We start from the raw sequence: 23,448 nt of genomic DNA on the forward strand, positions 1-23,448 counted from the left end.
TGTTATACATTTTGTTAGGGGAATGCACAGCTGACATATTCGATGTATCACTGGATTATTTCTCACTACAATATTTCCTAACCATTGGCTTGTATCTCGTCAATTCATTTGAGGGAGTTCCTTCTGTTTGTAAACATGCAGCTGAGACTCTTTGGTGACATGTAAAGCGCTGTGTTCAAATTACATTATCGCAATATCATTTTGTGTACGTTTATAATTAGTACACTGTTGACTATCTGTATGTAGAAAAGGAACCGCGATATCTTTCTCCTTCAGTTTTTTGTTCGTGTGGTTGAACGTAAGAACTGTAACAAAATTATATCTTCATGGCAAGAGGAAGGTGATAATAAGTATGCCGTAATGGCATGATAAATTGTAAAACACGTGAGTGCCTCTGATTTGGTGGCAAGCTACTGACGCAAGGCTGTAAGAATTATTATTTAAGCTTGAGATTCGGTACATCTTATCTGCGTATTACAGTCATTCAGTCTTTCGCGACGTAATCAAGCAAAGACTGCCAGTCGAGTCTCTGCACTGACGAAAGCCGAGTGTCTGGTATGAGGTTAGTAATGTATGGAAAAAAATTGGCGAAAAATCGGGTAGTGTGTACTAGTTAATCATCTGTAATCTGTTTTTTATCCATGATCTAGAAGCCGCAGATGGAAATAAGTAGATACAAATACGTGTTTTATGCGTGTAGAGTGATCTTCGATCTGCACGAAGATGTTAAGCTAAAATTTTATCTGGCACTACCACTGAAAATCCCACCTTGCCATTGCATTTTAAGAAGTTGTCAGTGAATAGTGCTGTGTGAATTACTTGTGTTGCATATTAATAAACCAGTGGGATGACTCTTAATTAAATGTTAGATTTCGGTTGCAGAATGAAACAGTAATATATGATTGCATTATACCCGTGTTGTCATGAAGTTTTGATGTGATTACTGTTTGTTGAATAGAACCACGCTTTATCTTATGTAATAATGAAGGTTTTAATAAAGTTTATGGAATATAAATGTGATATAAGTTTCAGGTGACAACTGTGGAGTACAAGCGGTCATAATGACACAACAAATTGCTGTTTATAGCGTGCTACATAAATTACCTTCACTTTTAAAAACTGCTCTTCCACAACTACAGTTTCATGTGGTGGAACACGGTAAGGAGTCTTGCTGTGCTGCATTTGCTTTCTTTATTATTGCAGCGTGTATAAGCCATTGACTATGAAATGAAATGAATATCTATGTATTTTAAACAACTTACTAAGTTTTTGTTGGCATTTTAAATTGCGCAACCAGTATTAAAATTTATAATCACTTACTGTAACAAAAAGAAAACTTTGACCACCCCTCTTGTTATGATGGAATGCCCATAATTAAACATGATACATCTGACAGAAAGTACTTCAATGTATGTCTGATAGAGGAGGCTGAAATCTGTTAAAAAAATCAACAGATACCCTGCACACAAGCTTCTTCATAGGTTCCAGATACCTACATACGTTTTTTGTTCTCAGTACATGTAAGCTTCAGTGTAATGATTAAAAAAAACACATTAAGCCTATAATGTAGTTAGGTTCACAGTTCAATACCTACTGCGTTAGTGCATCCTATTATGATGATCAGCAATTGCTAGAAAAATGAATAATTTTTTGGCTGTATAATATACAATCCTATTGGTAGTAATTAGTTATCTGCAATGTATACAAATTATTCCCAGTGATTGCTGTGAAATTGCTTTTATTTATGGCCACAGACAATCCTCCCTTCACTAACAACAAACCGTCAGGTCAGTGTCAATCACAGCTGAGCCACCGTGCTTCAGAAACTGAATGGGTTTCATTAAGCAACAGTTGAAATGAAAAATTATTTTTAAACACAGTGACTTTTGTATCTTCCACACAATCACTATAGCTGGAGTGATAACCAACAAAAAAGTTTGTTTTGCATCATATATTGCTGATTGAATTAAAATCTTTAGTGTATATTCTACCACTATCCAGTGCCCATCCCTTTTCTTCTCAAGCCTGTAGCTCTCACCAAAGCAGAATCAAGAAAGAGCAGTATCTGTGAATAGGTCATACTGGCTTGTCTCTCAAGAGAACTCGTGTATTTTTTGTTGTTTTTGTAAACCTCAAACAGAGTGGTAGAAGCTACTTTTTCACGTAATTAATTTTTGTGCTGTACTACTGTTCTTATTTACAGAATAAGACATGCGAGAGAAAATGAAAATTTTTGTTCTGAACTATTTGTTATATAGTATTTATTGATATTTTATAAATACTCAGATTTACTTATTTAGTGTATGACGTAAAGCATTGTAGGCTATTTTAAAAGTACATGCAAATAAGCTGATGCAAGCTAAGATAAACTGGTATGAATCAGTACAAGCAGATCCTTTGGCAATAATGAATGCTGAATAACCGCCTAAAGAATACCTGGAAAACTGGGGAAAGAATTCAGTTACTTTTGAAGATATACTTTTAAAAACTAGAATTTAGCCAAAAATATTATGTCTGAATACTTTTGAAATGCTTTTCTGAGAACACAAATAATCTGTTGCAGAAAGACTTGTCTTTCATGTGACTTTGAGAAAAATTAGGCATTAGAAAGGATCCTATTTTAACAAGTGTTCATTATGCTCCAGGTTCATTGGGTTTCTTTGTCTTCAGACAGTGGAATATGCAACAGTGTCTTTAGATTTGATAGTTTCAATGAAAACAAATAGGCATATGTTCAAAGCGTTTATTTTTGTTACAAAAATACACCATATTAATTCAAAGACTCCAAACATTTAGTTATTATATATTTAAGCCTGTAATTGGAAACATTCTTCTGTGGCATTGGGAAATAAAGTAACTTTTTGTAGGGTATTGTAAGGAAAGGGTAAGGTGGCGAGGGTGGCAAGGAGTATTACACGACTCTGGTAGCTGAAATGTCTGTAGTATAAAGTGCATTGTGCCTGAGGGCTAATCTGTTTTGTTTACTGAAACCTGTGTAGAATGACTAGGCATATGCTGTCAGTTGGTTCCTGAACTGATGTTTTGTCTGGCAGCACTGTATGAGCTGAAATGGATCTTGTGTAAAATTCTGTAGGTCTTCAAGAGAGGTCTCTCAAATAAAACTTAAGCTTTCTAAGATATTTAGTCTTCATCGGTTTTCAAAAGCACAAGTTTTCTCAGCTTGAACAGCGAGAGAATTTTGTGTGTGGATGGCACCCAAAAGACTACAAAGTCATAAAATAAACCTTAATTGCAATTCAAAACTTTACTGGAGAAGGATTCGTGCCAATATCTCTGGTTTTTATTGCTTGTGTGGAAATATGACATACAGTTTTTCATTTTACTTTGACGTTTCAAAAGATTTTGTTCTTTTTGCCCAGCTGCTGTAATTAGTTTGATTTGGGGAAATGTTTGTGAAAACAGTCATACTATTTTTCAGTGTAAGTACCCTTTGTCTCGCAATACTTGATAGATCGAAGATTCACTGTTCACAACTGACAAAAAGTAAATTTACAAGTACATGTCTGGGTTACATCCTCCAGTGTAGTTAGGGCATGTGCACTGTAATTTTCATAACTCAGAAGTGCCTACATAAAAAGCAAAACTCTACAGTACTTGATGTTGGGAGGGCTACTAAATTTTAAACTAAAATACAGTATACTGAAAATTAGGTAAACAGAAATGATACTTTCCGTAATTGAAGTATTGGAAGGAAAAACAAACCTTTGTCTTAATTGAAGTTGTGTTTGGCTCAAAGTTGTTTAGCTCTGAAATCAGACTGGAAATTATTTGTATTGAAGACTCATTTGGTTCAACGATATACAGACATTTAGAAATTTTGTAGAATGTGTAGTGAAAGAAATCATTATTGCTGTTATTGAAGTAGGACACTTTTAAAAAGCATCCCATATCTTACAGGAGACATTACTGATCAAAAGTAGGGAGAAAAGGTCATAAATGTGTCATGAAGCAAATAACTCTTTAAAAAATAGACAATTTTCTTCTTTGAAAGCCATCTGTCTTAACACTGCAGGGGTTTGCTCATTGTTGTTACTAGCACTAATTCTTACACATCCCTTAGATTTTCTTCTCAAAGAATCATGAATGTGTGCAAAAACACCTGGCTGCCCTCAGATTTGGTCACTTGTATGTGACACTTGTTCCTTTAAAATGAGCACATTACTTCTTAATTATACACATAGTCAGAAATCTATGGATTAAAGTGAGGTGAGTGGGGATGCCATGTTACTGGACTTCATTGAGAAGTCCATCATTCATTAAATATTTGTTATGTACTGTTGTGCGAGGCATAGAAAATGGCATGGTGCCCCATTGTCCATAAACCACAGCCTGCAAGGGTAATGTTCTCTGATAGCAGAGGTAGTGTATTACATCGAAATTGATAATATTCAGAAACTGCTATTTTGTCCAACAATTTGTGTGGCAGTACATTTCTATCAGGCAATTCGTGCTCACATGTTGACATTAATGCAAACCTGTTGTCTTGTTTCCATGATTGCTTGAGCATTTGGATCTGCCCACACGTGGTTATTGTGGTAATTTATTTTTCCACGCTGTATTGCACTCACATGACCAGATATAGACTCTCTGTGTAAAGTTTCATCTCACTGATATCTTGATGCAACAAATGTAATTTCCTCGCATAGTAGAAATTACCAAATTTCGGATTTAGAATTATGAGCTTATCATTATTTATTGTTTGTTTATACAAATAAATTTTAACCACCAGTTTTTCACCTAGCAATATTGGCTTAACTCTTCATATAACATAGCAGCCTAGTTGATAAAATTATGCTCTTGAATTTTATTTCAATAGGCTATGCTGATTTCCAAAATATACTAAAACATTTGGTCATATTGGAGATCAGTTCAAATAAACTAACAATCATGCAATGGGGTGGTCCTTCATACTGACTGAATAGAAGTTTGGAGTTCTACTCTGGTTGTGTATATTCCAGTGTCTTAAACGTAATATGCATTGCTCGATGAGGGACAAAGAGGATCTTTGATGATGTGTGAAGCAAATTGTAATTTCTTTGCACTTACATAAATTAAAAGTATTGCCCTGTGTCTTGTTACAAGTTTAAATCATGTAATTAGTATAATAAATAAATTAATTGTAGCTGTTAGTCTTTCTATGTTGTTGAGGAGACTTTAATTTGAGGATGGTACTGATTTTATCCTTACATAACATGTATTTTCTAAAAAAAAATGTTGCATAATTTTATTTTACCATCATGATTTAGGTGCCGCTGATGCATTGGGTGCTCTCCAGAAGGCTGAAATAATAATTGCAGATGGTTTTCTTTTATCTCCCATCATTCATCAGCTGCCAAATGCAAAGTGGATACAGTGTACCTATGCTGGAGTGGAGAACATTGTTGCAGCTGTTGATAAAACAAAGGTAAGTTATGTTCTTGATTTATTGGTGGGTAAAGTAGAGCTGTGTCATGGGTAGCAGATGCAATTAAATGTATTGCAAATCTTACCATAGCCTGTTTTGATGAGCTTTCTGGAGAATTTCAAATACAGATCTCTATGTTAAACCCTATCCTTCAGGTATCCCCACAACCAGAAATCACAGGAAGTGAGAGCAGGTGACTGTGCCAGCCAAGCATTTAGAAAAGATTGGCTGATAATCATATTGGAGAAGCAGGTGAACTTCACGATCGATGTGCAGTGGGTCCCCATCTTCCATTAAAACTGTAGAGTTCAATGTGTGTCTCTCCTGTACAGCGGATGCGACATTCTAGCGAAGCATACCACAGTAATGCTGGTCCATCACACTGCACGTCTTTGGTCCTTGAGTGCCAACCTGTTCAAAAAAGAATGGACCAATCGTGACTGTAATCATGAAGCCACACCCTATGGTGACATGTTCACGATACAGAGGAACTTCATGCACATTGACTGGAGGTGAAGATCCCCACATTCAGCAATTCTGGTGTGCACCTCACCCATCAGAGAAACGTGAACTTCATCTGTCCATAGGATGGTCCAGGGCCAGCCGTTATCGACTTCAATCCTTGTGAGAAAGTGGAGAGCAAAGTCAACATATCATTGTGTGTCCTGTGGTACAAGCTGCTGTATGATATGGATCTCGTACAGATACCATTTGAGAATGATTCAGAGCACCTTCCATACAGTGGACCATGGGATGTTCAACTGTCATGACACTGCACGCGCACTGCCTGATGGTTGGGAATTGCACGCACTGTTGTGTGCCATACCAACAATGATTTCATCAATCACCTGTGGTGAGCTACCCTCAGTTCTCCAGTGGTTTGAACTATTTCATCATGCTCCGCACAGCAGGTGGAGAAAGAGAACCCTTCCATAATCCTTTCAGCTGGCGAAATTCTCAAAGTGCAGCTGCAGCATTACTGTTGTTTCGATAATAGAGCTTCACCAATAATGCTCTGCTCCTTTTGTCCAAGCTCATGTTGACACATCAACAAGCACACTGTGACTGGCCAGGTATGTGAGTCTATGAATCATGATGACTAATCACGGCACCTGGTGGCTGCAGTTGGAACTGGACAGTGGGGCTTTGACGCATGGAAATTGTGCATCCCATACTCAGGACATTAATGCTACCAAGTTTGGTACTCGTGTAGTAATTAGTTTCCGTGTTACAACAGGAATGTTTAGTTATAACCACCTGGTATATAAGCTCAGTTAGACAGTTATGTGATATTTTTGAATAAGGGCAGAAAAAAAGTTGGTATTATTCCACCTACAAACATCAGAGAACTATGAGTAATTATTGAAACACAATGACTCAGTATTTATACAGAAATCATCTGTCACCTTGTTGAGTCAGTTCCGTATTGTGTTGTTCCACAAAGCATAAATGCACAGTTAGTCAGATGTTAATTGAAATATGCTCAGCCACCAGAAGGACAATGCTCAAGCATTCAGTAACCACTGTAGTAAAACTGTCCCAAAACACCAAGAACTTGCGATCACATGTTTAGGCTTTCAGTGGGTGAAAATCAGTGTCTCCAATGGCCTCATTGTTGATGGACTGTTAAACTCTTATCTTCCTTCCTTCCTTTCTTTCTTTCTTTCTTCCCAACAAACAATGTATTTTTCCCCACCAATACACTTTGCTTGCTCTCTGATCACTAGTAATTCAAGGTTGTTGTCACATTAAAAACTAATATTTAATTTTCCTGTAATTGTAAGAAAATCATCTCGTTAATGCAGTAGACAGATAATGTTAAATTCAGACCATTGGCCACTAAATGCAACAAATTCTTTCTAACAATAACAGAAAACATAGAGACAAAAAGTGTAAGATTCATAGCAGATTCATTAGAATCACAAAGATAGGCATTGCGTACTCTGTCAGCAGACATCCTTTTTGTCAGAAATCATTACCTCTCAGAATATTAAGAAAAGTGCTGAAACTTTGTGCTAGCGTGATAGCTCCTATTTCCCTCCCCCTCATGTTACCTTTGTAATCAGTTTATGAATAAAGGTGTACTTCCTGAAAGATAGAAATATGCAATAGTAACACCTTATTTATAAAAGCTAAGGTAAGTTATCTCTAATCATAGACACTTCTCTCACCTCTAATTTGAGAATATGGGCTGTTACTCAGTGAACTATTCATGGCAATTTTTAACCCCTTGTTAGTTCAACGTCTGTAAAGGATTCTGCACTGAGAAAGCCATATGTAATCACACAACAGAATTCTGGTGGAACTAAACAAGAAAAATGACCCTCTTGGAATTTTCTATGTTCTGTTTGGCCTATTGCAAATCCTATTCCACTTTTTAGACACACACATGAAGTCAAGGATGATTACCTTACATTAAGTAGGCAAAAGCGCATACACATCATCCATGTCTTTGGCATTAAGGACTGTCATAGTCATGTGCATAGACATATGATAGGACCTTTCCATTCAAGGAACAAGAAGACCTGCCAGACAATCACAATCCCTCATTGCTAGTACCTTGATCTGAACATCGTGGTGACCATGATGATGTGACAACACATCAGAACGCGAATATCTGCCAGCCTATCATATGGTGGGTTACTCATGAAATCCAGATCCAGGAAGCTACAGTCTCCATTCCTGTTTATGAGGAGAGGAACCAATGCCACATGCTGTGAGTCCTCTGTGGTAAATAACTTACTGGAACATTCTATATATGTGTAAATAGGATAATTCTCTGCTGAGGTGGGTAATACAGCTCTGTGTGTGATCAAAATGTGCTTTCAGTGTGGAGTGTTAGTTGTTACTGAGGATCCTGCTGTTGTAACTGGTTATTTCAGGTAGGTGTGCACGCACGCACCTTTGTGTGTGTGTGTGTGTGTGTGTGTGTGTGTGTGTGTGTGTGTGTGTTTCCCCTACACAGTCTCACTGAGCGAGGTGGCGCAGTGGTTAGCACACTGGACTTGCATTGGGGAGGACGACGGTTCAAATCCACGTCCGACCATCCTGATTTAGGTTTTTTGTGATTTCCCTAAATCGCTTGAGGCAATTGCCAGGATGGTTGCTTTGAAAGGGCACAGCTGATTTTTGTCCCCATCCTTCCCTAATCCAAGCTTGTGCTCCATCTCTAATGACCTCATTTTCGACGGGATATTAAACACCAATCTTCTCCTCCTCCTACACCGTCTGACTCTTATTGATCACTTCATAATGTGAGAAACTTGTATTTGAATGGCGAATCATGCCACAGCCTTGAATTATTAGTGGTGTAATCAAAGACTAAGTTTTACTTCAAATGATCCATAGCTCATGTGACATCTCCATGTTTATATCAGTTGCCACTGTTGGCCTCAAATAAAATCTGTAATCTATAAAGGCAGTTTCTTTAAATGACTGCAAAAACAACAGATCTAATGAAATTGGCAGTTGTATGGCCTAACAACCATTAGTACAAAGTGGTTAACTATGGTGTTTGTTACACATGAATGTGAACCATTTCTGAAAGTAGTTTGAGTTGTGTGAAAAGTAAAAGATGGAGAAGAGCAATTGTATTAGGAATTGTCAGTTCTTCGTGTATGAATAACTTATGGGAATGCAGCTGGTTGTCATCTTCATGATTACTGATGTAATGACATCTGATCAACCCATTAAATGTGCCTTAAAAATGACAGTATGTTCACCTATGGAAGTATTGGTGGTTGTCAGAGGTGTCACTGAGATGCATTCCTGTAAGCTGTTGGAGAGCTTTGTACAACAGATGAAACTAAAGTTTCACATTGGTAGCATGTAACTACACATTTACATTTCCAAAATTGGCATTTTCCAGCTGTTTATATCATTTTTATCGGTCCCTTCAAATTCTCTCTGTTCCAAGTGTTAATCCCCACCCAATTTTGCATTTCTATAATTACAAATATCCCACAATTTACACATAATGAGGTGCATGTAACTGAAATATAATGATGCTGGTGAGGCATTGGGCCATATGGATAGAGTGAAGAAAATGATTTTCCTTCAAACTTTTAAGCCTAAGCTTCAGAATTTATGAATAAAATGTGAGGTAAGAGCTTTAGCTTTTGGGGACAAAACAGAGAGAAAAGCTTTTCCTTCACCTTGAACTCTGGCTTTGTCATTAGATAAACTGTATGAATAAAGAGAAGTTCTGATTTCATTTTAAAGCAATAGCTTTTAAAATGCGAAGGCTGGTCAGTAGTAAACATGTTTGCAGAGTGCAGATGTGGCTTAAGTAGCAGCATGTGTACACCATGAAAAATGCTACAAACCACATTGTTGTTCACTTGAGCATTATTAAACTCTAAATCATTTCACCAAAGAAAATGTTAAAGGGGCTGTGAATCATTTTCTACCAGACACGGAAAAAAACAAGGTGGCGCTGTCATCAGAACAGAGGATGGAGATTTTGCCTTGGTGTGTAGCTGATTCATGATTCCAGTCTCGCACAGCAGAAGAAATGGGGATTCGTCAAACTACAGTGAGTAAAAGAGTGAGTAGAGTTTCTAAGAAGATGATGGAAAAAGCTAACATGCAGATCAAATTTTCGTTGTCACCACATGATGTGACTGTGACAAAAAAGAATGGATAGAAAAATCTAAGTTTCCAAGTTCTGTAGGTGTAACTGACTGTATGCATGTGCGAATTTCAGAACCTGTGCAGTATAACTTAACAGTTCACTAGTGTTGAGGCTAACTGCCCCAGGTCAATACATGACTATCAAAGACAGAGAAATGCATGTGTCAAGGCAGAGCTGACTGAATTCAAGAACACTGTGCTTTTGGGTGATGAAGGCTATGGTCTAGAGGCCTGGATGATGATCCTCTATTGCAATCCAACAGAGGAGACTCATAAATCATTCAGCAGTATTTTAAAAAACTAGTGTTGTGATAAAGTGTTGTTTTATCAGCTAAAGGGGGAGGGGGGGTTGGGGTGGGGGGGGCGGCTTCCTATTTTGAAGTCTGTGTGCAGAGTTTCCTTACCAAATGTTCCAATAATTATAGCTTGCTGCTTTATTCTGCATAATGTTGTGAGACATCTGCAGAATGAAAATACTGCACAGGATTTCCATGACAGTGGTGATAATGAAGAGGAGCCTGTAACTGAGAGGGAATTTATTAGGAGAGGACATGAAAAAAAGACAATGAATTGCAGCTCTAATACAAAATGCAGGATTTTGAAGTATTTTGTTTATGAAAACATACAGAACTGCTTATCTCTAAAAAGCTGTCGTTAACATGGTCTAAAGAACTGTATTTGTGTTAAAACTATTTTCATTTTTCTCCTCTTGAGCATTGTTTCCATTGTTAACTTTTGCATTAAGGAAGTTCATTACCACAGTTTCTTTTTCTGTTTGTACCCTTGCCAAGTTCTTATGCTCAGGTAGCACCAGCCTGCATAATTCTGTGGTACTGAGCACGTTTATCTCATCTGTTTGTGTCAAACATTTTGCTTTCTTCAAGGATGGTGGCCTGTCGTGTGAACTTGCTGCAGACGAGGCATTGCTTTCTGTTTGCTTCTGTAAGTTCTGATTTCTCTTATAATTCACAATAATATTCTAAGGCCATGGTTAAAAACCTATTATTCTTTATGCACATACTGAGCTTTCACCTGTATCAGATGAGGCCAATAAAACAGCGAAATCAGATGCCAGTGCCTATTCAACTAAGGTTGCTGACAATGCAGATGAAGCAGATCAGTACAAGCTTTTGCTTTTGTATTAGAAGTAAAAGGTAGTAGGAAAAGATAAAAGTTTTTCACAGAGCGTGCAGCAACAGCTCCATTTATTCCTTTTGCTTGCAAGTAAATGCTCTGACTTCTACTTTTATCTCAGTTTTATTCATGTAATGTTTACAGATATTCTACAAAAAACTTTATTTAGCTCTTGTATCCCTAGTTCTGAGCCAAAACCAATTTGTGTGGCTAGTGCTTTGTCTTCTAACACTGCCAATCCAACAATAACTGTACTGTATGTAGTGTTGTCCATAGTTGTTTTATCAAATGAGATGATGTAGTAAATTTTATAATTTGAAGTTACATATACTTCTTGTTTACAGTTTGTGTCCAGGCCTTGTAATCACTTTCAGACTTACTCTGAATGCTTGAAGTATTAAAAATACACATCAAAACTTTTTAGTGTATTTTTGAACTGGAAAACTAGATAGAAAAAAATTCACCGGAAGAAATTGAAAGAAACTACAATCCTGGCAATTCTGGATTTTTTTGTCAAAACATATGAACTATCATTGTGTAAAACTAATTTATTTGCTTAAGAAGTTGTTTCCCACCATTTACATTTTCCCACAATTTACACCCTTTTTTAAGGTCTCCTGAAAAGTGTAAAACAGGTGTTTTTACTCTAGATGAATTGTTGCTTACAAAATTGCAATGTGCTGGCTAAATGAACTGAATGTGTATCTTTCATAACTGCCTTCTTAGTAGTAGTTTGTAAATGTGTGATGGAGATATTTTGAATTATTACAGAAATTCCTATAAAAGACCCATTACAGACAGTATAATTTGTGCTGATTGTGTCACTTTTGTATGAAATAGATACTTTTATGTTAATATATTTTGTTTGATTCCGTATTTAATATTCTCTTTTGTTTCGCATTTACTATTGCCTTTTCTGTAATTTTCACCTTGACTTGAATTGTGCCTGATTATGCATGATGTGTTTCAGCTCCCACTTCCTTTTGTAATGACCCGGCTCACTGGTGACCTCTTTGGTGTACAAATGGCTGAATATGTCGTTTCTGAAATTGCCAACAGAGAACGGAATCTGTTTACATACTATGATTATCAGAAGATAGCAAAGTGGGGGAGAGAGAGTTTTTTTCCTGAAGTGAGAACTATGATGGACCTCACTATCGGAATTATGGGCTTTGGTGAGATTGGAAAAGACAGTGAGTTATCAGAGTATACTTTTATTGTCTTTTTTTCACTCTTTCAGAAAAAACCTTTAGAATTTTGTATAAATAATGAATATTTATATGATTTGCTAAACTCAACTGTGGATTACTTTTAATTAATGATATGCTAAGAATGTGTTTCTTTGAGTTGTGAGTTTAGCACTCCCAATTATTGGGAGCTCACACTTATTAAAATAAGCTGGACTGTTTTGCTGTGGTCAGGTGAATTTCTTGTTGTAACCGAATGTTTTGGCCCTTCATCCAGAGTACATGTCCAAGGGGGGAGGGGGGGGGGGGGGAAGGGAGGGGGATGTTCTAGTTTTTTCAAAGGTCCAATGGACATGTGACTCGCTACTGACTGATGTAAAATTCCGTTTATGCCTGTTCCCATGCCGAGGCGTGATTCACATGTTTTAAATACTTGACCACAACTGACCATTGTCAGTTGCTGTTGTCTACTATTGTTACCAGCCCATGGTGGACGACTGTGACACATCTTCTTCAGTCCTGGACTCTAGATAATATTTAGCTTCACATCCTCCTCCTTTACATTGAAATTATGGTTGCTTGGTCGACTTGGGGGAAGGGACCAAACAGAAAGGCCATCAGTCCCATCAGATTAGGAAAGGATAAGGAAGGAAGTCAGCTGTGTCCTTTCAGAGGAACCATATCGGCATTTGCCTGAAGTGATTTAAGGAAATCATGGAAAACCTAAATCAAGATGACCGGATACGAGCTGAATCATCGTCTTCCCAAATGCAAGTCCAAGGTGCTAACAACTGTGCCACCTCACTCGGCTTGAAATGATGGCCCCACTGTATAGCCTTTTATAGTATCTATTTTTGGCTGCCAGTATACAAGTCTTATCAAAACAAATTCAGTGGTCTCCTGGCTTCGAAGCATGTTGCACAACAATTGATCTCTGTTCCTCCCCTTAGTTCATGTGTTGTGCCCACAGAAGAAATTATAGGTAGTATGGAAACAGGCATTCCTAGTGTGGATTCGGTAACAACTGAGAAAATGTGGATAGAATCATTAAGAGTATAGCCCGCATGAAGCCTCCAAAAAGTAATGTAACTGCCGATGAGAGAAATGTTATAAAACACCTGAATGAGGACAATAGTATTATCATTTTCACTAGTGACAGGGGCAATGCAACAGTAGTTATGAAGTGGCCAACTATGTCAGTAAGATTATCAAGTTATTAGATTTGCAAACATATAGGAAGTTCAGGAATGACCATACTGACAAAGTTCTTACAACTGTAACATGGTTAACAAAAAAAGTACTCGATCAAACAGAGCACTCACAACAGTCTGTTGACATAAGTCACACTACCTTCGAGACTTTATGGGTGGCCAAAAATTCACAAAGAAAAGGTTTCGTTGAGACTCATATTATGTTCCACAGCTTTTGTGCAAGCTCATGCTGCTGATGGAGCTCCTGTTTCAGGAGCACAAAAAGCTACTTGTTCATGTTGGTTGTAACACTCAGCAAAGCTGCCTGATAATTCCTATGCCATCATGGGGTGGGTTATGGTTCCAAACAACCTTCGTCCCCCCATTGTGTGTGTACTTCTTCAGCATCATAGGTCTTATTGAACACAAGTAATGTACAGATGAATTAAAGAAAACAATAATTCCTGATTTTTCTTACATTAAATAGAAATGAAGTCTAGAGATGGATACTGCTTGGCAGTTACAGTACTCTGCAGATCTACTGAATAACTCAAAAGTTTAGTTGTGGATAACACTATCTTTGCCAGGCTGGGAAGTACTCTAATACAAAACCATTCTCTCAGTACACACACATGCCGTTGGTGCACTCACAGTAGGCATAATGTGTTGTCATTAGAAAAGTAGACCTCCGTGTGTGAAAGCAAAGTGTTGATGGTTGGAAATAACAGAGTCCAAATCAGTGTCCAGAAAGTACCAAAGTATTGCAAGGTCATCATGACTAACTCCACTGGAGAGCAGGTAGTACATATTGCTGAGCTGGGACAAGTGAGACTGAGAGGGTCTGCAGCTGTTCTACACTACTGGCCATTAAAATTGGTACACCACAAAGATGACGTGCTACAGACGCGTAATTCAACCGACAGGAAGAAGATGCTGTAATATGCAAATTATTAGCTTTTCAGAATATCCACACAAGGTTGGCGCCGGTAGCAACACCTACAACGTGCTGACATGAGGAAAGTTTCCAACCCATTTCTCATACACAAACAGCAGTTGACCGGCGTTGCCTGGTGTAAGGAGGAGAAATGCGTACCATCACGTTTCCGACTTTGATAAAGGTCAGATTGTAGCCTATCGCGATTGCAGTTTATTGTATCGTGACATTGCTGCTCCTGTTGGTCGAGATCCATTGACTGTTAGCAGAATATGGAATTGGTGGGTTCAGGAGGGTAATACGGAAGGCTGTGCTGGATCCCAACGGGCTCGTATCACTAGCAGTCGAGATGACAGGCATCTTATCCACATGGCTGTAATGGATCGTGCAGCCACGTCTCGATCCCTGAGTCAACAGATGGGGTTGTTTGCAAGACAACAACCATCTGCACGAACAGTTCGACGACGTTTGCAGCAGCATGGACTATCAGCTCGGAGACCATGGCTGTGGTTACCCTTGACGCTGCATCAGAGAGAGGAGCGCCTATGATGGTGTACTCAACGACGGACCTGGCTGCACAAATGGCAAAACGTCATTTTTTCGGATGAATCTAGGTTCCGTTTACAGCATCATGATGGTCGCATCCGTGTGGCGACATCGCGGTGAATGCACATTGGAAGCGTGTATTCGTCATCGCCATACTGGCGTATCAGCTGGCGTGATGGTATGGGGTGCCATTGGTTACACATCTCGGTCATCTCTTGTTCGCATTGATGGCACTTTGAACAGTGGGCATTACTTTTCAGATGTGTTACAACACATAGCTCTACCCTGCATTCGATCCCTGCGAAACCCTACATTTCAGCAGGATAATGCACAATCGCATGTTGCAGGTCCTGTACGGGCCTTTTTGGATACAGAAAATGTTCGACTGCTGCCCTGGCCAGCACATTCTACAGATCTCTCACCAATTGAAACCATCTGGTCAATGGTGGCCGAGCAACTGGCTCGTCACAATACACCAGTCACTACTCTTGATGAACTGTGGTATAGTGTTGAAGCTGCATGGGCAGTTGTACCTGTACACGCCATCCAAGCTCTGTTTGACTCAATCGCCAGGCGTATCAATGCCGTTATAATGGCCAGAGGTGGTTGTTCTGGATAGTGATTCCTCAAGATCTATGCACCCAAATTGTGTGAAAATGTAATCACATGTCAGTTCTAGTATAATATATTTGTCCAATGATTACCCAGTCATCGTCTGCGTTTCTTCTTGGTGTAGCAATTTTAATGGCCAGTAGTCTAAAATCTGCTGCTGTTGTTTATCATTGTGACCTGGCTCTGTCAATATACCACTCCATGCTGCACCTAGTGACATCACCAGATGTATGTGTAATTACACTGATTAAGCCATTGATACATCCATGAGGTTTATTTATTTATTTATTCCATGTGATCTGATGGTACACAGTGTGTTACAGATGTCGGATAAAATCAGTTAACATTGTTAACGTACAGTAACCTAATGTATTATATTACAAAGATTGGTTAAGTTTACTTCACTCCATTGCAGAATGTTTTCAATTTTACATAAATAGCAAGATTGTTGTTCTAGGTATTCGTTTATAGAGTAAAAACAGTGATACAACAAATTTGACTTCACGGCTTTACTAAATTTTATGTTGTCTTCAATGGACTTAATACTAGTGGGAAGTTAGTTGAACAGTTGGAGGCCCATGTGGAAAGCTCCCTTTTTACATAGTTGAGTGTTTGTACATAAAACATGCAGATTTGAGATTTTGCTGGTGTTGTGTTTATCTATTTCATTATTTTTTGTGACTCTGGAGTTAGTTGGCGCTATGTGGTTTCTGAAAAATTTTAGAGTCTCGAGAATGTGTAGGCAAAGCAGATTCGACACCCTCTTCTCCTGTCATCTCGACCCGTTATCATCGGGGACACTTCCGTCCTTATGGGAAGCCTCCTCCTCGACACTTTACGGCCAGTCAAACAACACCTATGGACATTAGCAATCTACAGGCCACCTCCATCAAGACCAGTGCAAAAAATTCAAAGGGGGGAAAAGTGTTGTGACTCACTGATCTTTCAAAGTGCCGCCATGCAGTTATGCGCATCCTCTAGATGCGGCGCTGTCTTCCTACATTCATGATAAAATCTTCAAATAACACTTACATAAGCACAGAATACCAATTAAAAGATAGGGGTTGCATAAGCTTGATACTATTGCACAAACTCCTTTAGGTGTACCAAACACGTATAGTTCCTACCAAGTAAGCTTTAACATCTATATCTCAGCTTTACACAAGCACAGTCTCTTACATATAGACTGTACCTGTAAGGGTGCATCAAGGATCATAAAACGTAGGCAGGCTTTCCCATAGGTCTTTATTCACAGACTTCATTGAAAAAGCAGTAAGAATATATGGCACTGGAGTGCACAAAATTGACATCATCTGCAATATTCATGGCATGATATTAAGCAATGCTGACAGGTTATTCACTAATGAACAAATACATGTTAAATCTTCCAGCTAGCCACAAGATTTGAGGTCACATGTTTCATCTTCGGGTCACATGTGTTACTGGCAATTGTTGGTTGTTTGTGGCTGAGGGACAACCTCTTTAGGCGAATTGTAGCATTCGTGTATAAAATCCAGACCGCTAGTTCAATTAGAAGCAGAGTTAGAGGAGGGAAGACAGCTATGCAGCATTACAGTCATCATGTATTTGAGGAGAGGTGAGTCACTGACATGTGCAACAGCACAATCCAGGGTAATTTGTTCATTCTCATGGTCTATGAACCCATCCATGGATTGTAGCAATGGATATCAGTGGCCATAGGCGGTGCCATGCAGTTATTGTGGTGACTCATTTCAAAGGGTAGTTCGGAGGTCCAAACTCAGGTTAAAGGTGTGTTCTAATTGAGCTCCCAGTTTAGTTCTTGATTTGATGAGATCATAATGGGAACTACCACATAAGACTGCAACCAGTTAAAGTTACACTGTGGGACTGAGTAATGACCAAATTATGATAGTTGTTAGTGGTCCTGGTACAGTGTACAACTAGCTGTTTCTGACAGTGGCAAATACTGGATCCTGTACTGTGATTACAACCTGAGGGCATGTTGATGCAGAAATTTCAGCTAAGAATAGAGATGTGGTTCCTGGTTTGTAGTACTATGTTAGAGCAGTGCCTTTTTAGCTTGAGTGCAGCACTGGAGATTGGCTGTTGACATAATTGAACTGCATATGATGGTTCTTACTAATTATCAGGAATTCATGTGTTTGCCAAGTAAGGTGTTTCTGCAAGGCACTCCATGCAGCTGGAAAGGCGTGTAACCAATGACATTCGAATTTGCTGTTAGTGCAGGGGATAGGCAGGTGTATCCTTACATTGAGGTGATCATGAAGATGGGATAGATGTACACTAACAGCAGTGTAGTAGTGAGGTAAGATACACTCTTGAACAGGATAAATCATTTGTAAATGTACTGCATTTTGAGTGGTGGTATTGGTTAAGATATACAAAGCATTGCAGTAGGACTCAGACTAGCACAAAGTTTATGCTGTAACCCCAAATGGGTAACAGTATGCAGAGTATTTAAGCAGAATTGAGTAGCGTGAGTGTTATAAATGAGGATCTGCAAAGCTTTAGTCATTTCTAATGCAGTGGTAATGTTTGATAGTCCTCCATGCACCATCAAAAGATTATGGTAAATAATGTTTTTAAACTTCTCATAATGTTGTGCTAGTCCCGTGGTGACTGTACTAATCTGCCAAGTACTGGCAAGCAAGTTGTTCTCTGTGAGAGTTAATCATACCTGTTGTTGAACAAGACTACTTTGAGCATTTACAGCAGATGATGTTGCATGATGGCTAGCTTTATTTCATCGGTCCGCATCCAAATGGTCATGTTGTCCAAACAACATTTTTGAGAATGGGCTTGCTGGCATCGAACCATGCGTTCTTGGTTTGTTAGTGTGGGACGTTGTAGGTGACAGTGCCTAGTTGCTCCCGTGTATTAGTAATCCACTTGGACTAAGTTGTACAAGGAACAGAATGTTTCCTTCTGACCTTACTGTCTCAAAATGGGTTAACAATATAATAAGAGCTTTGCTACATGACATAAGTTGAATTCTTCCTCTTGAAAGAGTGTTAGATTAACCTTGGTAAATTGGCATGTGGTAGGGAACATATAACAATAGTCCAGTCAATGAGTGCCCCAAAGAGGGGTGTAGACTGTATGGAACATGCAAAAAATTTGATTTTATGACTATTTTTAGGAATATTTAGGAGGGGGAGTGGAAAAGTCCTATTCTTTGGTTTTTTACTTATACCTCAGAAGAGTGCACTGTAGAAAAAATGTTCCAGATAAAAATGAAAGCTAATTCAGTTTCCTGTAAAATTATCTCTATACATATTTGTCAAATTCCCAGCGGTTTTTGAGATACATGTATACTGAAAATCAATAATTTTCGAAAAATGATTTTTACCTCTCTTTTTGTCAAACATTTGCTTCTAGTGCCTCCCATAATCATTGGTGAATAAAACTGTCAGAAACGAAGTCGTAGAGCACTTTCAATTTTATGTACACTTACACCACTTCATCTTCAACCACTCAAAAGTTGTACACTCAATTTTTATGTTCCTCTGGAAATGAGTATGTTGAGAGCCTGTTGCATTTTAGCTGATTTAACTTGCTATTGTGACGACAAATGACACTTTAAAATGGAAATATGGTAACTGTAATTAAAAAACAACACTTTTTGTAAGTATAGCTTTTATTATATTGTTACAAATCATATATTGAAATTATTTATTTGGACTGATAATAATTCAAAGATGGGAAAAAATACATTCAAGGCAACATCTTGGTTTTTTTGAGACAGAAATTTCGAGGCTCATTTGCCTTTGTCAGCAGTGGAGAGACAGTTATTCCCGGGAAAGGCTTGACAATGGGGAGGCCCCTCAAGGAACAACAAAGACTGGTCACATGGCTTCCTCCAAACAGCTGGGTAGAGTGGGGGGGGGGGGGGGGGGTTAGTTCTCTCTCACTTCTTTTCTTTATCTTCAGTTCACTTAATGTGTTCATTGAGCATTTTAGAGACAGTTTTCGTGTCAGTGTTCAGCATTGATTTTTTGGGAATTGCTTTTAATTTACATCAACATCAACAGCATAGAACTGGCTACTCAGTGTTTCGTGTGTGATGAAACAATCAATGGACCGGGTGATGGTATTTCCACAGTCACAAAAACAGGAATATTATCAGTCGTCAAATTGAGTAGAGAAAGAGATGGCAACAGCTCCTCTTTTGATGCCATTCTCATTCCTACTGAATGTAAAAAAAAAACACCAGACTGCAATCCATCAAGGCTCATTTAAAGATACAGGCACTGTCAATGTCCTCTGAACCACCTGAGCCTGCACCTTTGAGATCCAAACAATTCAAATTTGATTTCAAAATTATTAGGTCATTATGCATGAAACCCTCAACATCCACATATGAAGACTATGTTTCAAACACAATGTAACAGTTTAGTGACTTACTGGAGGGGAATAGTAACTGTCAGTTTACTGTAAACGGAATTCTGGACACTATTATTGGGAGGAAACCTGAGTGGAGAACTGTCAAGACAGAATGGTTACAGAGGTTTTAGAGACACTGGGTGCAAATTGCTAACCTACACTTGGTATGATAACAAGGAAAATAATGGGAAAGAAGGGCAACTCAGAATCATCCAAAAAGGAGGAATCAAGGAAAAAGTGTGTTGCTGTTGGACATCCCATCACATCAGTAGTCTGGCCTCATACCTGCTTGTCATCAATATTGACAGGCATCTCCATTCTGCTCTACAGGAAATATGCCTCAAAGAACTTGGTTGATTTTCTAGCAAGTCTGGGTTTCAGATCATCATGTTGTGAAGTACAAAAATTGGAGTTATCTGTGTTACCCAGGCTCAGCTAATCTACAAGCCAGCTGCATTCAACCAACTTATTTTTGATAATGTGAATTTCAACGTTTGTACCATAGATGGGCTTACTACCTTCCACATTATGTGTGGGATCAAATGTGTTGCTCCATCCAAACATGTCGAAAGAGATTCAGAAATATCCGAATTGAACACAATACCTGTGTCTGCTGCAACTGGAAAACTTGGAACAGTTCCCCTATAAACATGAAAGGACGTCTACAAAATGTGCCTGTGGCTCTCATTAATAAACCAGAAGAGCCACCACATCTGGCTCCACATGACATTCTGCAGTTTGTTGCCAAAAAGCAAGGTATTGCAGTCCCAGAATGAAAGGGGTACATTCATTGTATAACAAAAGGAAAACCAAGTGAAAAGACTAGAGTAATTGTCCTTCCTTTTTTAAATGTTCTCCTCCTCCTCCCCCCCCCTTTCCCCCAAATAGAATATGACACAGTATTCAATAGGGGCCTCCTGGCCAACAATGCCATACGCTCATTTCCATTCTCATCAACCATTATATTGGAAAGCAGGGATATTGTTGCAGCTACCATGAATACATCACACTTTAAGATGCCGAGTTATGTTGTATATCTTGATGGATTTCACCTGCTATTGTCACTTCTGGGGTGTGTAGGGTACCTCACGTGATGCAGGCTGGTTTGAAAGAAGTTTTATTCAGTATAAATTCTTCATTATCAGTGGACAAAGTGCTGAAGGGGCACACCTTTGCCAGAACAGTGTGGGGGCATTTTCTTGTTGAAAATACCTTGTCAGATAAAGTTGAAGTCTCGAAGGAAGTGCAGAAATGCATCTGCACCCATATGTCACATTTCCTCTTCAAGTCTCCTTCATCAAATTCTTCAAACCAATCCAAATTATTCGAATCAGTGGCTATCAAATTTAGGAAAGTGGGGGACAGGATCAGCAACAATGGACCCGTTGCAGTGCTGTGGATCCAGTACTTCAAAATGGTGGTGAATTTGATAAAGGAGTACATCCATGCAGAAGGGTCTGACAACTTCTTTGCTCATCTGAATGGCCGTAAGCAAATGATACTCTATTTTCACGCTGCTGAACACTTCCTGTATGTCAAGTCTTGCCATTTATATGAGATGGTACCCAAAAGAAATCAAACTAATTTTTTGGTGGGCACCACTTTTTTAGTACCCTGTTTTGCCGCTAGGAGTGCATAGGGTGAACACTTCAGGGTCAGTAAGCCGAATGCTGTCACTGAAGAAGACGGTGTTGGGAAGATGCAGTTCAGATGTACCTGAGAACTATCCTTACTTATCAACGGGAAAATTTTAAAACTGCCATGTCTTAAAATGCACAGAAAACAATAAAAGGAGGATGGGGGCCACTATGCTCACAGATTGGATGCTTAATTTGCATAAACAATGAGACATTTCCCAATTAGAATAAAGTATTCTATATAACCTTTAATGTTCAGTATTGACCTACAAGAGTAACAGGGAATCTGTACTGTAATAAAACTGGACAAGATCAAAAGTGCAGTTTTTCTTATGTTGCGGTATTCATATTGACTGTGAGCTGTTGATTAGTGAAAATATCCATACATTCTTCTGTTGCAGTTGCAAGAACTCTGAAGTCACTAAGAGCAGAAATCTGGGCACTTGTTAGAAAAATTCCAGAGGATAAGGAGAAACTAGCATTTGTTGATAATTATCGGTGAGTTTTGCTGTCGTTAAATATAAGCATGTAATACATTAAGGTACCTATAGTGTGAATTTAGAATGTAAGAGAACAGGACAGAGCACTCACTAAAATGCCTGCTGAAACTTAATAAACATTACTGGTGATGACAACTGTGTTTACTATTACGATATATGTGAATGGGGTAGAAGCTAAAGGAGGCAGATTGTCACTTAAAAATGATGGTTATGGTACTTAGATATTATGTTTTACATAAAAACTGACAAGTTGTAATGCCTCAGTGTCAATCTACTGTCCAGTGACAACATACTTCTAGGAAGCTTAGAAGAATGGTAATTATATTTTATGATAAACTAGGCATAATTGACAAGGAACCCTTTCCCATGGAAATACGGTGCTCACACATTAGTGCTAGAATTATTGTTTGTCAGGGTCCAGTACACTATCAGATCAAAAGTATCTTGATACCCCCATGTAATGTGGAATTGACCACTAGATATCATGAGAGGACGACCCACCAGTATGAAAGGAGGCTGGGAGTATTGTGTTGTCAGTAGTGAAGCAGTAACAGCAGAATGGGTGAGTCAGGAGAGCTCAGTGACTTCAAACGAGGATTAATCATTAGATGTCACTTGAGTAACAAAGCCATCAGGGAATTTTCAACCCTTCTAAAGCTGCTGAAGGTGACTGTTGGTGGTATGATTATGAAGTGGAAATGCGAAGGAACAACCACAGCTAAACCAAGACCTAGCAGACCTACGCACTGACAGACAGGGACCATCGAGCATTAGAGGGGTGATTGTAATAAATTGGATGAAATCAGTGGAAGGAACTAATTGCTATCAGCAGCCTGTTAGCACACGGACTCTGTGCGGGCAGTTAAAAAGGATGGGGTACAATGGTCAAGCAGCTTCTTGTAAGCCACACATTTTTGTAGTCAGTGCTAAGCAACACCTATGTTACTGAACGGGTGCTGAAGACCTTGCTGTCGTGTGCCCAAAAACCCCTCTACTACTGCTACTAAGCAACACCTGAAGCGATGTAAAGGATGCGACCACTGGACAGCAGATGGCTGGAAATGGGTGATTTGGAACGGTGAATCACATTACTCTATGGCAATCTGATGGAAGGGTTTGTGCATGGAAAATGTTACTTGCCATGATGTGTAGTGCCAACAGTGATGGAGATGTTTTTCATGGTTAGGGCATAACTTCCTTTTTGCACTCCAGGAAATGCTAAATGCTGAAGGATATGAACATGTCTTATAGCATTGTGTTCAACC

The 23,448-nt window shown here is 38.7% G+C and overlaps 1 protein-coding gene across 5 annotated transcripts in view; it reads left to right on the top strand.

The window, feature by feature from the left end:
• The first annotated feature begins 350 nt into the window (after nucleotides 1-350).
• Nucleotides 351-23,448, top strand: part of LOC124722908 (glyoxylate/hydroxypyruvate reductase A-like) — a 63,569-nt gene continuing 40,471 nt past the window's right edge. The window contains exons 1-5 of one of the 5 annotated variants that reach the window (XM_047248052.1): nucleotides 351-384; nucleotides 1,027-1,158; nucleotides 5,268-5,425; nucleotides 12,162-12,384; nucleotides 22,085-22,181. In XM_047248052.1, the coding sequence (XP_047104008.1) occupies nucleotides 366-384; nucleotides 1,027-1,158; nucleotides 5,268-5,425; nucleotides 12,162-12,384; nucleotides 22,085-22,181 (629 nt within the window). In that variant the 5' untranslated portion in view covers nucleotides 351-365. Of the gene's footprint in view, nucleotides 385-406; nucleotides 563-1,026; nucleotides 1,159-5,267; nucleotides 5,426-10,941; nucleotides 11,000-12,161; nucleotides 12,385-22,084; nucleotides 22,182-23,448 lie in introns of those variants that run through there. The other 4 variants (XM_047248053.1, XM_047248054.1, XM_047248055.1 and 1 more) reach the window with 4 other exon arrangements.

Source organism: Schistocerca piceifrons, chromosome X (genome assembly GCF_021461385.2).
Source record: "Schistocerca piceifrons isolate TAMUIC-IGC-003096 chromosome X, iqSchPice1.1, whole genome shotgun sequence".
NCBI classification, from domain to species: domain Eukaryota; kingdom Metazoa; phylum Arthropoda; class Insecta; order Orthoptera; family Acrididae; genus Schistocerca; species Schistocerca piceifrons.